The following is a 17,635-nucleotide window of genomic DNA, read 5'->3' as shown; positions in this document are numbered from 1 at the left end:
TATATATGTATGTGTGTGTGAGTGTGCCTGTGTGTGTGTGCCTAAATATATATACATACAGGGATACATTACACAGGGGAACCCTGGCAAAACATAAAAATTTTAAAAATTGTTTCCATAGGCCCATGGAGAACCTCTCATAGTGACACAGGAGATTTTCAACCTCAGGCTCCAGGCTGAGACCTGAAGGAGCGGCCCCCAGCTGGGGTGAGTGGGCAGTGATACCTGACTATGGCAGGAGGGAGATGGCTGCTCAGCCAAGCTTGGAAACCCCATCTGCTCTATGTGGGGCATTCATAAGTGCTGGGGTTGGTGGCCACGTTATATGCGCTCATGTTCTAGAATCAGAAACCCCAGGGACCTTACTGGACATGGGCGGCTCATTAAAGGGGAACAAAGTTGTGCTCACAGCCTGATCCAGGGGTCCCCTCTCACATTTGGCCTCCGTGCTCTTCTTCTCATTTTCTTGTTGGCTCTCTAAGAGTTCTGGTGTAAAACAGGGCCTCCCTGAGAGCTTCTGACTTCTGGGTACAACACAAACAGCTCCCAGGGCCCTGTTTTCCAGGGTTGAAGCTTCCTGTCACAGTGATGAGTTTTCATGGTGAGATCACCGTGAGGATGCCCAAAGACACAACATGGGGAAAGAAGGACCTGCTGACCACCTGCTCTTGAGACAGGCTGGGACCTAGGACCTGGGACCTGGGACCCTGGGCTGCAGTGCTTGCACCAGACAGAACAACAGAATTCAAAGAAACTATAAGGGACTAAAAATAACTGTGTGCATGTACAATTGGGGTGAGTTATGAACAACAAGATGTAAAAAGACCAAAAACCCAACTACCGAGGTGTCAGGAGCAAAAGCAGGGTACCGCCCATGATCCCTCCCCACACACGGCATCACCAAGGTGGCGGGCAGGCCACCTAAGCCACCCGCTCCAGCCCAACTCCTGGACCCGCCCTTACCTTCACCCCACTTAAGGGACCAGCTTGACCCTCCTCAGGAAGTGAGCAAGGGAACTTGTTACTTGTTTTTGCTTAAAGTCTTGCCTGAATTTCTCATCTGGCCTCATCAATTTCTTTTGATTAAGGAGACCAAGAACCTTAGAGATTCAGCAACAGTCTCCTCAGAGGTTGTAGCTGCCCGTGGGGCAGAGGGACCAGGAAGTCTGCGAGCTTTCTGTGGTTGATCGGACACAGCGTGGCAAGTGCTACCTTGCCGGCTGAAAACTCCTATATCTCCTGGTCACTCACTCCACATACAAGTGAGTCATTCTCTCCAGTTAGACAGTAAACCTTCTCTGAATCTTGAAGTAAAACTCCTGGGTCTAAGAGAGACCCCAAGGCTAGCTGGGAATCAGCATTGCCTTTGGGAGATGCTGGCGTTGTTTCTTGGGAGCACTAGGCTACCTGTTTGGGGCCTGAGGGGCTTTTAACTTTTTTTTTTTTGGTGGGGGGAGGTAATTAGGTTTACTTATTTGTTTATTTTTGGAGGATGTACTGGGGATTGAACTCAGGATCTTGTGTATACTAACCATGCACTCTACCACTTGAGCTATACCCTCCCCCTTGAGGGGCTCTTAATGTCCAGGGGCCTCTCTTAGTGACACATCTTTTTTTGCTGTTAACAAACCAGGCTACCTGCTACCATGTAGCTCCACTGCCTTCACCCATGTCATCCCAGGGGCCAGCCAGGCTTGCTCTGATCAGCAAGTATTCTGTGCTTTCTTCCTCCACTTGCAGTGTTACCGGCAGAGGCCTCAGTGCGTCACCACCCATTCCTTCAATTTCAGTCTTCTTTCCCTCCGGGGATCAGAAGAGTTGGAAGAGCTCCCACTGAGAAGAAGCATGCTGGAGTTGGGGAGTGGGACATGTGGTGCTGTGGACTGTATTTGGCCACACTGAGAACCGCCCCACTGGCCACTTTAGACACACAAAGGTCAGGGATGCTTTGCTGGTAGGGCAAATGCAAAAATCACCCTCCTGCCAGCCAGCAGTGCTGGGAGCCCAGGGTATTGCAGTGGCTGGCTGCAATTTCCTCATTATGAGAGCTCTGTTTCAGACCTCTCTGTCCTTCAGAAGCTTGCAAAGAAATCTATTCTCTCTGCTGCATTATCTTTTTTTCTTTCTCAAATTCTGATATGATTTCTCAAAATCTTCGCTCTTCCTTGTCTGGATTATGAAGTGAACATATGCTTCCTGCTCTGATTGTTATTAGCATCCTCACCAAGGATAAACCATGGAGTACTTGGGGAACCCTCATTCAAGCGTTTGGATGTAACTGGTTATTTGCAGACTCCCTACCCCCACCTCAGTCCTGGTGACATGCATGAAAGGACATGACTCAGTGGAGGCTGTGATTTAATATTTATTTGCTGCTGATTTTTTAACTTTGAATGAGGGTGAACTATAGGTTTTCATTTGACATTCTCTTCAGAAACAACCCCAGCTCATCCGTGGGACAGAACTCCCTTAAAATCAGATTAAGTTTGGGAGCCTACACTCTTGGCCCCAAGAACTTCTGGCAGAGCTAGGGAGATGGAAGCAACTTTCCAGGTCAAGGCCTTCCATATAAAGTCTGTCCTTCCCGCACCACTTTCTTTTTGACAAAATCCAACTGAAGTTCCCTGCTGGGTATGTTTCAAGAAGCCCTCTCTCCATCTTGTTTCTCTTTAACGGATATAAAAATCCAGCTCAGGGGAGGAAAAATATTAATCAGGCAGGCCCCGCCTTGGAGGTACTGACTGGCACTGATAGACCAGGCCAGCGAATACAGTGGACACCAAATGTGCCACTGGATGGAAGAGCCCGCATGGCAGACGTGGCTGCGCACAGCACGGCTCGCTGGGCCCAGGCTGGGCTGCAGTCGGATAAAGCCCATGACGTGGGCGCACACGTGTTTAACGCATAAGTACTGGTTCTCAGCAGAAAGGGCAAGTTGAGGGAGCAAAGCCTAAGAATGCAATTTCCCCACAAGTTCTTTCTTCTCCTCCCATTTGGCTTTTCTTCTGATGCTAGGATGCCAAGCTGTGGCTGGCCGAAAGGGCTGGGAGCGTGGTCCCTATGTTTAACAGATGAGAGAACACCTTCTTCAGACTTCCAGAGCACAGAAGCTGGGGCAAAATACGCCAAATCCATAGCCATGAGGACCAGCTCTTGAGTCTACGGACCCTGGAATGCGACGGCCCCCATCCAGAGAGGTAGTATGCCCCTCTTGTGTAGTATGCCTGGGCTTTAGGTGATGGGAGCAGGGCATCTGGCCGTCTCCAGGTGGGAGAGGACCTCTGGGGCAGCTCCAGAGTAGACCATTGAGAGACTCAGAAGGGGAGACCCCTTGCAACAGCACAGGAGGAAGTTAGGTTACTGTTCTTCAAAACTCTGTGTAGTTGCTTTTCTGTCCCCTACTTCAATATCTGGGGTGTGATGGCCAAACCGTAGCTCTGGCACCACAGACCACAGTCTCATCTTCCCAGCCAGGGTAGTTTGGAGAAGGCCAAGGAAAGTCACTTCTCTGCTTTGCTTTGACCCATCCGTGTTCTTTGAGGCCCCCCGGTCTTCCTTCCTACCCTTTCAAGGGAGACCTGGCGCTCTCAGCACTGTTCGGCCTCCACAAAGCCCTCCTTCTCATGGCCCGAGGGCTCGACTTCTGTGTAGGTGGAGTGGTTGGGGTGGTTGCGGAACTTCATGGCCGGCCAGTGGTGAGGTCTCCGCTGTGGGGGCACAGATGCAGAGTCAGCGGGCACCAGTCCACCCGCTGGGGACCCTCCTGCCCCCTCCCCAGGGGGGTAGCTCTGAGACTCTCTTTTCAAGGGCTCTGGGTGCCTACTGCGTGTCAGGTGACGTTTAGGGCCCTCTACCCCCAAGGTTCCCCACTGTGATCCCTCGCCCACTGGGAGACCTGCTGAGAGCCCAGGAGTCAGGAAGGAGGCCACTTTATCCCGTGTCATGTGGACCGCACAACACAAGGTGAAAAGCTCACACACTTAGTGGAGCCCTGAGACTGTGGAGAGCGAGGATGTGGGTAAGACATGGAATGATCTGGGAGGCTCTGGAAATGCCAAGATAACTCTCCAGACAGTACAGTTCCTGCATCAGCTCTGGGGAGCTGATGCAACTGCAGATTCCCAGGCCCGCTTTAGACTGCCCTGTCAGCATCCTTGTCACCGGGGATCTGCAGGTTCCCTGGGTGAAACCAGGTAGGCCTTTGCCTTAGTAAGTCTCAGTCTTTAGAATGACTGGTTAGTCTCTTCAGCAAATGGTGTTGGGAAAACTGGACAGCAGCATGTAAATCAATGAAGCTAGAACACTCCCTTACACCATACACAAAAATAAACTCTAAATGGATCAAAGAGTTAAACATAAGACAAGATACAATAAACCTCCTAGAAGAAAACATAGGCAAAACATTATCTCACATACATCTCAGCAGTGTTCTCCTAGGGCAGTCTACCCAAACAATAGAAATAAAGGCAAAAATAAGCAAATGGGACCTAATTAAACTTACAAGCTTTTGCACAGCAAAGTAAACCGTAAGCAAAACAAAATTACAACCTATCGAATGGGAGAAAATTTTGCAAAAGGTGAAATTGACAAAGGCTTGATCTCCAGAATATATAAGCTGCTCACATGACTTAATAAGGAAAAAACAAACAACCCAACCCAAAAATGGGCAGGAGACCTAAACAAGCAACTCTCCAAAGAAGACATACGAATGATCAATAGACACATGAAAAAATGCTCAATATCACTAATTATCAGAGAAATGCAAATCAAAACTACAAGGAGGTATCACCTCACACCAGTCAGAATGGCCATCATTCAAAAGTCCACAAGTGATAAATGTTGGAGATGCTGTAGAGAAAAGGGAACCCTTCTACACTGCTGGTGGGAATGCAGTTTGGTGCAGCCACTGTGGAAAACAGTATGGAGATTCCTCAGAAGACTAGGAATAGACTTACCACAGGACCCAGTAATCCCACTCCTGGGCATATATCCAGAAGGAATCCTACTTCAAAAAGACACCTGCACCCCAGTGTTTATAGCAGCACTATTTACAATAGCCAAGACATGGAGACAGCCTCAATGTTCATCGACAGATGACTGGATAAAGAAGATGTGGTATTATTTATACAATGGTATACTATTCAGCAATAAAAAATGACAACATAATGCCATTTGCAGCAACATGGATGTCCCTGGACAATGTCATTCTAAGTGAAGTAAGCCAGAAAGAGAAAGAAAAATATCATATGAGATCACTCATATGTGGAATCTTAAAAAAAAAAGAAGAAGAAGAAAAGAAAAAGACAAATGAACATAAATATAAAACAGAAACAGACTCAGACATAGAATACAAACTTGTGGTTGCCAGGGGGTAGAGGGGTGGGAAGGGACAGACTGGGAGTTCGAAATTTGTAGATACTGACAGGTATATATAGAATAGATAAACAAGATTATACTGTATAGCACAGGGAAATATATACAAGATCTTGTGGTAGCTCATGGTGAAAAAGAATGTGACAATGAATATATGTATGTTCATGTGTGACTGAAAAATTGTGCTCTACACAGGAAATTGACACAACATTGTAAACTGACTACAACTCAGTAAAATTAAAAAAAAAAAAGAATGACTAGTTAGAACTCACAAGAAACAGAGGGTATCTAAACAGAGGGGAGGGAACCACCTAGGCCTCTGGGTGATGAGGTTGAGGGCTCGTGGAGGACTGTGGTCACAGAGGCCCCACACTGTGCAATGTGGAGAGCCAGTCAGATGTCGAGAGTTGGGGGCTGGGGCGGGGGCTACTGAGCTCTGTGGCCCCGAGTGAAGGGGCCCGGGCCTAACTTCCCATGCTGCACCTCAGGCTGGCTCTTCTGAATTCTCAAATGTTTAAAACTGTAGCACCCTCAGAAGGGAGGGTATAGCTCAGTGGTAGAACACATGCTTGGCATGTACGAGGTCCTGGGTTCAATCCCCAGTACCTCCACTGAAAAAAAAAAAAAAAACCGACAGCATCCTCAGCGAAAGCTCCCCAACAGAGCAACAATTACGATTCATATGGCTTGTCAATTCTAATCTAAAAACCCACACAGCAGACAAACAGCAGAGACCTCAGTTCCATTATGGGTTTGAACAGGCTCTAGGCCTGGATTGGGTGTGAGAGACCATAAATCACAGGAGATGGCTGCACAGCCACTAAAGGGGCATGTGTGACACTTCTGGCCTTCTTCCTTTCCTCTAGGGACTCTTCTGATTTTACAAATTGGGGATCAAGAGTAGAGACCGTTCAGCAGGACAAGAGGCCAGGGGAGTTCTGAGGTGCCAGGCCCTGGGGGTTAGGGACTCCACGGGCACCAACCAGTGCTAGATGTGCCCGGATGGAGTTGATGAAGTCCCTCAGGTGGAAACAGGAGCCTGGCATGTGGCAGGTGAGGGATGAGATGGGGAGAGGCAGGTACTGAGTGGCTGGAAAAACGCTGACACAGACGCAAACGGTGGAGCTGCAGCCCAGTTGTGCACTGACCTCGAGGAAGAAGAGCGCAGCGTTGGAGGTGGGGTGGCCGTTGATGTAGATCCCCGCCAGGATGATGGCCGCCACGAGGAAGACGGCCAACACGATGCCCACGATGGTGCCCAGATGCACGGGGGGGCCCTTTGTCTTGGGGGACAGGTTGTTCTGAAGGCCTGTGGGGAGACCATTAGGTCAGGGTGCAGCTGCAGGGGAGCAGGGAGGGTGGGGCCATGGGGTCCTGGGTCTGACAAAGTCCCAGAGATGAAAGCCGACAGAACAACCAGGTCTACTTATCAAATCCATGAAAAGGTGGGGTGGGAGTGGGTGGAACCATTATGAGTGTGACAGTAACACTGTTCTTAGCGCATGTCAGATGGTTTTCCAAAATCACTTAAAAGTTGCCCAAATGTCTAATGAGGATCATAAAATTTCTCTCCAATAATTTTAAGGAATTTTAAGGAATTCACAAAGGGCATGTGATAGTTAAAAGTTTGGGATCTAAAGTCTGGCTGCCTGGGTTCAAATCCAGGCTCTGTTACTTACTAGCTGTGTGACCTTGGGCAAATTATTTAACCCCTGTGTGTCTCAGTTATCATTTCTGTAGAACAAGGATAATAATAACATTGTTATTAATATACAATAGGGTTATTTTGAGGGTTAAAATGAGATGATTCATGTCAGCCTCTGAGGGTCATGGCTGGTACCTCAGACAACTTCAGTAAGTGTTAGCTACTGTGATAGCAAAATGACCACATTTTTACCTGTCACTGTCCACTACCAGATTGTGACCTTCTGGAGGGCCAGGACAGCGTCTTATTCATCTCTGTGTCCTCAACTCTTAGGAAAAAAAGGCAGATCCATCAGAGGCACTCAATTAAACAAATGAACTTGGTCCTCTGAAGGCTAATAAACCAGCAAACACGCTCTGAGAACATCCCAAGCATTTGAAATACATCTGAAGGAGAAGACTGGGTATTTTCCATAGACTGTCTAGCTGGAAGCTCATCCCGTCCAATCCCTTCCTTGTATGGCTGAAGTAATGGAAATGCAGAGAAGAGAAGTGATTTGTCCAAGACACAGTCAGTGCCAGCCACGAAGAAGCCTTGTTCCTTGAATTGCCTGGGGTGGCTATTTGCTTCTTCTCTCTACTTTAAAAGGATGTGGAGATACTGCCGTAGAGAAGACAGATGTGCGTGTAAGTAACAGAAATACTGAATCCTTTTTACTTCACGGGTGGGTGGGATGGGAGTCAACCGTGGGTGGGGATTTTTAATAAGATGTTGCATGCCTCCCAAATCACTGTGTTCCCCATCTCCTTTCCTCTGCAAGCAGAAAAAGCCTAGGAGAGAAACCATCCTGGGGCGCTCTTGGGCATGGTTGGTGCCTCTATCTGCCAACAGTTGGGAGAGTTGAGATGACATGCCCCAAGCTGGCCTCTCCTGACCTGCAGTCAGCTCACAGCCTTCAGTGACCCCAATGATCTGATGGTCGGGACTCAGCCTGAGGAGCACATGGTGTGGAGTGAGGGGAACGTGGCCCAGCTTCCCCGGCTTCCCCTCAGCCCAACAGACACACGTGCACACTCACGCCTGCTGCCCACAGAGGAGTGAGGTGAGAGACCCAATCAAACTGCGCTGTATTAAAAGCCTCTCCTCTCCCAGAGTTGAAAAGCTTTTCCATCTCCCCCTTGTGATGGCTGCACAGGCTCCAGGCAAAGGGCAGGGGAGGTAGGGCGCCCACATCACCAGAGAAGAGATAACCCCTCAAGCAGTCCTGGGGGAAGGGGGCCCCACCTTCTGGCGCCCTGTGAAAATTGTGGTGGACAACTTCTGTGTACTTTCTGCCAACTCAGGTTGGGAATCAAAGGCAAGTTGAGTGAGAGAAGCTGCTTTCCACCACTTATTGACGGGGAGGCCCTGGGGACAGAGGCCATGGGCACAGGCCCACACTGCCACGCCTGCCCCAGCTCAGTGCCCCCTCCTCCTCTCGCTCCTTTCAGGGTGGTGGATATTCCAGAGCAGAGAGGCCAGGCGAGCTGCAGGAGGTTCCCAGTTGAGACGAGAAACGTCTAGGTGTAGATTTTTCCCCTTGTCTAGGGGGTCTATGCCCAGAAGCCCCCTGCCTTCCCACCAGCAGGAAGTCTGGGAAGCTCTAGCCGCTATTGTCTCTCCCTCCTCCACTCGGAATAAAAGCAAAGAGGCTGAGGGACCACTGCAGCATCTTCCAGAGTGGGCCCAAGGGGCGGTGGTCTGAGGAGGAGAGGCGGGCAGTTGTGTACTCACCGTCTCCTCCTGCGTAGGGATTCAGCTTGGTGTCATCTTCAAAGAGAAAGGACAGAAGGCACAAGATTAGTGGAATCATGATGGCCTTGGTCACTTTAGGTTTGGATGAAGCTTTAGGGACGTTCAGTCCAACCCTTCATTTTGAAGGTTAGGAAACTGAAGCACAGAGAGGGGAAGGGACTTAGTCAAAGTCACACAGCAGTGTAAAGGGAGAAGGTCACGGACAAGCCAACCTTCCCTAGTGTTCATTCATTCAACAAATATGTACTGAGTGTTTACTATGAGTTGAGCACTGGGAGTAGATGCTGGGGACTCAAGGAGTTAACTGGTCGTGGCGGGGACAGAGGGGTAATAATAATCCAGAATAATGAAGCTCCAACAGGTGTCACCCAGATAAAGGGAGTCAAGAAGAAGGGATAAGGGTGGAGGATATAGCTCAGTGGTAGAGCGCCTGCCTAGTAAGCAGAGGTCCTGGGTTCAATCCCCAGTACCTCCATTAAAAAGAAAAAAGTATACAGTGATGTATATCAATTATATCCCAATAAAAGTGGAAGAAAACAATGATTTAAAAAAAGGAGAAGTGAGATGTGGGACTGGGAACCCTGACAGAAGAAGGAGCCAGACAAAGGCCCAGAGTTAAAGGCAGGCAAGAGTTCCATGTCAAGAGAGTGCTCTCCAGGATGACTGGAGGTGACTGCTTCAAGCAGCAAAACTTTAAACAAATGGAACCTTCCACAGTTTCTGTCTAGCAGCATGCACTTCTCCTCCGGGACCTCTGCTGATCTCGTTGTTTTCAAGGCTTTTTCTGGCTCCTCTTTGTTCACAGATGTTCAAGGCCCTTCGCAGCTTGTCCCAATCTTCTTTTCTCCTGTCACTCGCCATGACTCAGCACTGTGACAAGCCACTGAAGGCTCTGCAGACCTTGGAGACCTCGCAGACCTCTGAGCTGCTGCATATACTGTTCCTCCTGCAGGGGATGCCCTTCCTTTCCCTCACTGTTCCTCTTTCAGAAGTCCCACCTCTGAAATGCCCTCTGCAGGGATGAGGTTAGGAAGACACAGGTGAAACAGGGTCTGATCCTGTCTTTTATTAAAATTTTTGATATTTTGTTCATCATGGGGTTTTTGGCATTAATTTTCATTTTTATAAATATTGCATTAAAATACTATTTATCTTGATTTTTGCTTTTTTTTTTTTTTTGGTGTCTCCTTAAATTTTACCTGCATTGAGTGCCTCACTTGCCTCACCCTAGTCCTGGCCCTGGTTCTGTCGCTTCTGGGAGGGCAGATGGGTGGGTCCTTCCATTGCGTTTGGTATCTGTTTCTGCAACATCTTGGGTCTCATTGTTCCCATAGACTGTGAGCCTCTCAACACCTAACCTCTTCACATCCCAGTGCCTGGACATGGCACCCTGCTCTGTTATACATTGCCAGTAAATCTTCAAATATCAGAAAATTACATTAAATAAGGGAGAAGAATAAGCCATAAGAAAATGTAAAAATGGTTCCCCACAGAGGAAGGAGGGAATAGGATGGAGGGGAGAAAACTAGAAACTAAACTTCTTTTAATATTCCTGCTTTTGTAGATTTGACTTTTGAACCATGTTAATTATCATTTAACTGTTACATAATTATAAAAAAGTTAAATTTAAAAAGCACCCCTAAAAATTCAAAGTGAAACAAAACAAATAGACTTGTAGGCATATAACAGAAAGATCTGTTTTCTTCAGGAATTTCAATACACAAGGTATTTATATATGCCTCTGAGTCTGTTTCATTACTACAACTTCAAAATGATGAACTGGTTCATCAAAACTGACTAAAGTAACCCTAAACATCATTAGACAAATTAACTTTATTGGAATCAAATTGTTCTGAATCTAGACCATTGGAAATCCATTGTAGCCCAGTCTCCATCTACCCTTGGCAGACAACAGGACACCTACAGACAGTCCCTCCCACAAGGCAACTGAAGGTGACCACGCTGTGCCCACAGCAGCTTTCCTCCCACTCATCGACAGCTGGTTCCCAGCTGCCATCTTGTTAGGAGTCCACAGAATACAAACCATTCCCTTATGAATGGGGCTGTGGTAGAGTCCCATGGCAACTCACAGGGTGAAGAAATGTGTATGATGTCTTTTGAATGAGTCATCATTTTCTATAGTGAGGGGTCACTTCTTGCTGCTACTGATGTGTTCTGTTCAGCTGCTCATCAGATGAGCCCTTATATTGCTCAGTTATTCCAGGTCAGCGCCTGTCTGTCCTCATGATAAAATGCATAGGCTGTGTGGCAGCTGCTTGCCACTCCGAGGTCATTCGGGTTCACTTAAGTGGGTAGCATTTAATTGCAAGTGAACAGCTCTGAAACTCCAGCCCCCATACCTCCTGCCCCACTGGCCCTTTCTGCTAGGGGTCCATGCACCCTCCAGCAGCTGCTCCCACTAACTTCTCAGCTCTCCAACCCTGCCCTGCCCAGGCAGGTCCCTCTGGCTGTATCCCCTTCATCCACAACATCTTCCTGTACCGCGAGATAGACTCTGCCTCCAGCAAGTCTCCCTGTGTGAGCTATAATCATACAGGCAGGGGGTGACTCAAACCTGTCCTGCTAGACACTTCAAGAGCTGGGGGTTGGGGAAGGTTCTCACCAAAACTTTTTTTCTTATGCAGGTAATTTGACCATCTTTGCCACTTCCTCCAGGACTGGAAGGGCATGGAGCCATAATTGTCCTCACTCTAATTAATGTGTTCTGATGGGGACTATTACACAGCAAACAGAAGTGACACATTCCTGGGCTGACAGGAGACACACACACGATAAAACTGATGAACAGAATATGCTGCCTCTGTGTATGGATGGCCCACCATGGCAGTAACGGGGAGAAAATGGAGAATAATTCCAAGTTAGGTTTTGAATCTGGCCCCCATATGCCATGCTTTCCACGCCCACCACAGCCACCCTTCTGGTCTATAACCCTGTGGCTCACCCAGACATAAACTCCAAAGGAAAGGCTGGGTTCTGACTTAGGGGAGGGGTGTCTGCAGCCCCCAGCCCAGCACTGGGCTCAGAATGTTCCCTGGGTAGGGGGGCATATAGCTCAGTGGTAGAGCATGTGCTTAGCATGCATGAGGTCCGGGGTTCAATCCCCAGTATCTCCACCAAAAAATACCAAAAACAACCACCAAGAAGGAAGAATGTGCCCTTAGTAGCACTTAGGGTTAACTCAGGGGCCATTGCCAGGGGTTTCTTCCTTTTAAGTGGAGTTTCCTTTAACCGGAAGGTCAGCCCTGGTCCCCACTATTAACTCCCTGAGGGTAAGGTCTCCTCCTGCTCTTTTTCATGTAATTTATTTAGTCCCCCACAGCACTGGCACAGACTCTGCTGTCAACCAGCACCTTAACCAGCTCCTTGTGATTCCTGGATAACTCCAGAGTGATGGGAGCTGTCTGAATCTGCCTCATTTGTTCACCCTTCGCTATTTTTTCCATCTGCTGAATCCACAAAGACCCTTTTCTATTTCTTTCAGCACTGAGAAAGGCAGTGGGGTCGAGGGGCAAGACTGCTGCTTTTGGAGCCAGAGGAGACCTCACTCCACCTTTTTATGGCTGTGTGACCCTGGGCAAGCCATTAACTTCTCTGAGCCTTAGCATCTCCTCCATAAGGTGTGGATCCAGCAGGGTCAACAGGTAGGATCTTTAGGAAGACCAGTGAGTATTTTGCTCTTTCTTTGAACTGTTCACTTCCCTCCAGCCAGATTCAGGGTTCCTGCTCTGGGTCTCCAGATCTCCAGGCTGCTTTTAGAAAGGCTGGGGGCACCATGGAAAGAACATTCCACCACTGAGTAACCTATTTTGCCCCTTATGAGCCCATTTCCTTTTCTCCAAAATGGGATTGTGGCTGAATAATGTTTTAAAATATTAACTTTCTTCTCTCCTTTCCGCTTTTTAATTTGCCCCTTTCAAGCAGGTATGTAGCCCAGGGAGGGTGGTAAGAGCCCACAGGTCTTTCAGTCTCAGACTTAGGGCAAGGGGGCCAAAACCTAGATGCCATCCGTGTATTGAAGAAGGATGAGAGAGGAATTTCTCAGAGATAGACAAAGAATCCAAGGGGCCTGCACAGGCTTCCCACAGGGTGGCTGGATCTCTGGCAGCTTTGACAAGACCCTAGGCCTGGGGATGGCAGAGAAGGCAGGGGACAGCCAGGCTTGAAGAAGCAGAGATGGATCAGCAGCAACCCAAGGTGGCCAGAGCTGCCCCCACCCCCACCCTCTGCCCGCTCGATGTCACTGCAGCAGGGAGCCAAGCCCCCATCGGGGTGGAACTCCCCACCATGCCAGCCTGGTGGGGGATGGGAGCCTGAAGGGAAGTCACAGAAAATGAGGCAATTTCTTTCACTCTCACATCTGAGTGTAGCTACAGGGATAGTAACACCTCACGGGTTCTCTGAGAATTGCTGTGAAGATGAACTGAGATGCTATGTAAAATGCCTGGCACTGTGCTGAGACATCAATTTTTTTCTTTGCCACAGTAAGTTCTGTCCCCAAGCACTGATGAGGGCATGGAGTCCATTCAGTCTAAACCCGGCTCTGCCTCTCATCAGCAAGTGACCCCTCTTCTTGGCGACTCAGGTGTGAAAGGACAGAGCAGTCCTATTCCCTGAGGTAATCCCTTTCAGGGACAGGGATGCTCCAAGGCAGGGGCTTTTCCCATGGCTTCTCCCCTTCTCCCCCTCCCCCTTACCTTCTGTGGTGAGGCTGTCGATGAAGAGGGAGGAGGAGGTGGTGATGAGGTCTCCGTCAAAGGGGCTGGAGGAGCTGTCAGGGGAGGACGAGAAGGAGTCCTCGTCCTGGAAGTCTGCACACGTCCTGCCCTCTGCCTGCAAGAGAGACCCGGCGCTGCCCTGGACGGAGGCCTCGCCCACGGCCACACCACACACAGGAGGACGGTGGGGGCACTTTCATCCCTCAGTGGCCAAAAGATTTAAGATTCTGGTGCGTGGTCCGAGGGTGGTAATCTAACCAAAGTGGGCCCTGAATGCATTTAAGCTTCCCACTTTATCCTGAAAGCGTCTTATCTTCCAGGGCAATTTATCTGTCAGCTGCTTGGAATCCTTCCCAAAGGAAGCAGCTGAGATGCCAATCTTAAATATTTAAAGCAAATTTGTACATTCGCTAACAGCCAACGTCAGAAGCGGGCTCCTGGACAAGTTTTTTGGTTTTGTTTTTTTGAAACAGACAGTTTACCCAGACTTACTGATAAAAACAGGAGATGGTGAACACACAGCAGTAATTCCGGGGGTTCACATTTAAATGTTGGGCCCAACACCTTCATTACCTCCCCAGCTGTGAGATGCTGGCCAACTCACTAAATGTCTCCGAGCCTCAGATTCCTGTTCTGATCAGCTGAGGCACCGACCCCCAGCTCCTGGGCCCATGTTAGGATTAAATCAGAGCAAGTGCAGGGCAGCATGCCATGTGCTTGCACTGCAAGAAGGGATGGAGAGAGGAAGGGAGGGAAAAAGGACAGATGGATGACTGGGTCTGTCTGTGTCAGTATAAGGTGTGAGAATACGATGCTCTCCACCCAAAGTATTGAGCATTCTGGAAAATTCCAGAAGTGAGAAGGAACCTGTATGGGATTCTAAGTGGAGGATGTGGGGAACCACCCTCCTCACTCCCAGAACGACTGCCTTCCTCAATGCTGGTGGGTTGGAGCTAGGTCAGTTGCTTTTTGAACATCACCAGGTGTACAGCCTCCCAGGAGATCCTGCTATGGCCAAGGCCACATCCGAGGTCCCCTCTGCAAGGACCAAAAGAGTCCCTGGGGAGCAAGACCAAGTCACCAAGAGAAGTACTTGTCCTAGGGACCCACCAAGCCCTCGAAAACCTCCCACGTTGGCCAACTCGGAGCAGATGGTGGGGCCAGCCCCAGGCAGAGGGGAGAATTTCACCAAGAGCCAAAGACGCCTTGAGAAAAGCTACCAAGTGAGGGGCTACCAGCAGCCTGGCCCTTCCCCACTCCTGGCGCACTGAACCCTCTCACCTCCTGGGCACAGCTGTAGGCCAGCCACTCCTGGCGGTAGCGGTCAAAGCCACTGGAGCATCTGCAAGGGGAACCAAAAGGCCAGAGGTGTGATGGGATTGACAGAGAAGCCATCCCCTCCATTCCCCCCCCCCCCACGCAGTAACAGTTCTCTGGTGATAGCAAAGAAGGGGCGAACCTCCCCAAGACCACTAGGCAGGTGCTCCGGCACCAAGGGGCTGTGGGATCAGGAGTCAGACCCTCCTGCCCCAAAGGAGGGGAAGCGATTTGTGGCATCCTCACCTTCTTCCTGAGCCAGCTCCCCAGGACCAAGGCCACATCTGCCCAGGTGTGTGTGTGTGTAGGGAGCTGACGGACTGCCTGACCTCTAATGACCTTTAAGACGCCCCCTGACTCTGGGCAGCCTGAAATTGCTGAAAATCCAGGGAATTCACACCATGTTCTCATCTAGGGAAAGTCTTGCTCATTTGCCGAGCCCCGCTTCTTGGTGGAGGAGCCTAAACTTGGCACAAGGAGAAGCAATGTGGAAGGTGGACACCAGCTGATCTGGCCAGCACCTGCTGTGTGACCATTAAAGGGCAGTGAGGGTCTTGCCATAAACTGGAAGAGATTAAAGACTGGCTGACAAGGGTCCCCCGAGAGGATATTGCAAGGTCAGCTGGGCTGGAAGACGTCAAGTGCTTCCCTAGGAAGAGGTGCAGGTGTAAGGATGAACCAGAGAATGTTCTCCACGGCATCATGCTCAAAGCTCTGTTCTTCACTCTGGTGCCAGGAGATGCTATCAAGCCCTACTCAAGTGCAGGGCATCTGCATGGGAAGATAGTTTCATGAGCCACCAGTGCTGAAAAGGTAGTCGTGGCTAGTTAACTCTGCACCAGGAACTGCCAGCTCATCTTCCCAAGATCTGGTGAGGCCGAGGCTTCGAGGCACTGTCAGTCTTTGCTTCCGAAGATGTCCCTGAGCTGCTCCTCCTGCAGTGGGGACAACTGAAAGGAACTGAGCTCTTCCTCTCAGGTCCTCTGTGCCCACTGCTTCAAGGGATGGAGGGTTAGGGGCACTGTTGGGGGCTGGGAACTAAAATTTCTTTTAGGCCAAACAGAACTGGTTCTTTTAAGGACTGAACCTTCAACGTGGTCTAAGAGCATTACATTCCAAGCCCCAGGCCAACCAACCCAGATGCGAAGGAGAAGGGCATGAGAAATGGCCATTGTCTGAGCACCTCTGGATGCCAGGTGTGGCCCCAGTCACATGCTGCTCCTGAACTATCTCATGGGACTCCCAAAGACACTGTAAGGCAAAGGGTTAGGACCCTCATTTTCTGAGCCAAATCCTGGAGTCAAGGTCACTTGCAGTCTCCGGAGTGGGCCACTGGGGGGCAACGTGGGATGAGAGGAAGACTCCTGCATGATAAATGAAGTAATCTAAATCAGCTCTGGCCCCATCACGGGGAAGCCGAGGACACACGCGGTGGTTGCCAGCAGCTGCTGGTGGGAGAGACCACAGTGGCCGGCCCACTGCAGCAGCCCTGACCTCTGGCTTTTTAGGAGGCTGGAGTCTGCTCTCCGTTGGAGCTGAGGAGATCTGCCTGGAAGGGGCCTGTGTTGGGTGAGCCCAGGCCCTCAGACATCCGGGGACAGGATACTCAGCACTGAGTCAGCCTTGCACGCTCCCCAGTGGAGCTTCTCTGTTCCGGACCTGACATAACCCAGCAAAGGCAGTGTCCACACCCAAGGCCCTGCCCTCCCCATGACCAACCCTCATTAAACTGTCAGGGTTTTCTGGGTTTGGGTGTATGCATTAAGTGGGGGGTGTATCAAGCCAGGGTTCTGCTTTCATCTGACCCACTTTGCAGTTCTCATGGCTCAGCTGTTGTTGGACGCTGAGTCACGTGGTGGCAGCCAGCCCAGCATTCCAGGGCTCATCTGAGGTCTTCTGGATTATCTCCCCACCCTCAGACAGTGGCTCTCAAACTTGAAAGTGCCCAAGATGGATCACACCACAAAGCCCCACGCCAGGAACAACCAAGCTGGGGTCTACCCCGTGTACTCTCTGAGGCTCAGCACCTTTCATGTGAAGGGCCCTAAACACTTCGCAAAAATACCATTTGGTATTTGAGGAGTTAAAATAACAGGCAAGGGTCGGGGAAGGGGGGTGGAGAGGGTAGAGTTCAGTGGTAGAGCTTCTACTTAGCATGCATGAGGTCCTGGGTTCAATCCCCAGGACCTCCATTAAAAATAAATAAATAAACCTAATTACCTCTCCCCAAAGTAAAAAACAAATTAAAAATAAAATAACAGGCACGTTTCAAAAAATAAAAAACAAAAAACAGGCACGTTCCTCAACCCCATCTCCTCGAATCACATAACCCCAGCCCATTTTACAGAGAAAGCAAACTGAGGCCCCAAGGAAGCCTGATGAGGGGCCCTTTCTCCTCCCGGCCCACAGCTCTGTCTTGTGTACTGGGCAGGCCTCCTGTAAAGGCAATAGTTTCTATTCCTAAGTCAGAATATTGGAAAGGCGCAAAAGGAACACTGACAGCTGCATAGAATTCGAGCCTCTGTAATTTGCAAGTGTCAAGATTATCTTAAAGGCTCTTGGAGTTTATAAGTCTTTCCACTGTCATGGGAGCCCTAGTCCCCAAAGAAATTCTCTTTTTTTCTTTCTGTCATTTATTTATCTTGGACAGGAGAACAGGGCTCCAATTCTGAGTCTAATCTATGAGGACATGATTTCAGAACAGGGAATGGAAGAGGAGCTGAATTTAAGAAATTTATCCCTGAATCTGAATCTCATCCAGAATTTTCCC

The 17,635-nt window shown here is 49.4% G+C and overlaps 1 protein-coding gene and 1 non-coding gene across 3 annotated transcripts in view; one reads left to right on the top strand and one right to left on the bottom strand.

Moving 5' to 3' along the window:
* Positions 1–17,635, bottom strand: part of PLXDC1 (plexin domain containing 1) — a 71,294-nt gene that overhangs the window by 9,618 nt on the left and 44,041 nt on the right. Inside the window, exons 10-14 of one of the 2 annotated variants that reach the window (XM_074342917.1) lie at positions 14,830–14,890; positions 13,528–13,663; positions 8,792–8,827; positions 6,522–6,682; positions 2,350–3,707 (exon numbers count right to left, since the gene is read on the bottom strand). In XM_074342917.1, the coding sequence (XP_074199018.1) occupies positions 3,588–3,707; positions 6,522–6,682; positions 8,792–8,827; positions 13,528–13,663; positions 14,830–14,890 (514 nt within the window). In that variant the 3' untranslated portion in view covers positions 2,350–3,587. Of the gene's footprint in view, positions 1–2,349; positions 3,708–6,521; positions 6,683–8,791; positions 8,828–13,527; positions 13,664–14,829; positions 14,891–17,635 lie in introns of those variants that run through there. The other variant, XM_074342918.1, reaches the window with a different exon arrangement.
* TRNAT-AGU (transfer RNA threonine (anticodon AGU)) lies at positions 9,216–9,287 on the top strand. Its single transcript has one exon. It is a non-coding gene; the product is annotated as a tRNA-Thr (tRNA).

This window comes from Camelus bactrianus, chromosome 16 (assembly GCF_048773025.1).
Source record: "Camelus bactrianus isolate YW-2024 breed Bactrian camel chromosome 16, ASM4877302v1, whole genome shotgun sequence".
Classification (NCBI taxonomy): domain Eukaryota; kingdom Metazoa; phylum Chordata; class Mammalia; order Artiodactyla; family Camelidae; genus Camelus; species Camelus bactrianus.
The sequence above is the reverse complement of the archived record's forward strand: the minus strand, read 5'-3'. Positions and strand labels throughout refer to the sequence as shown.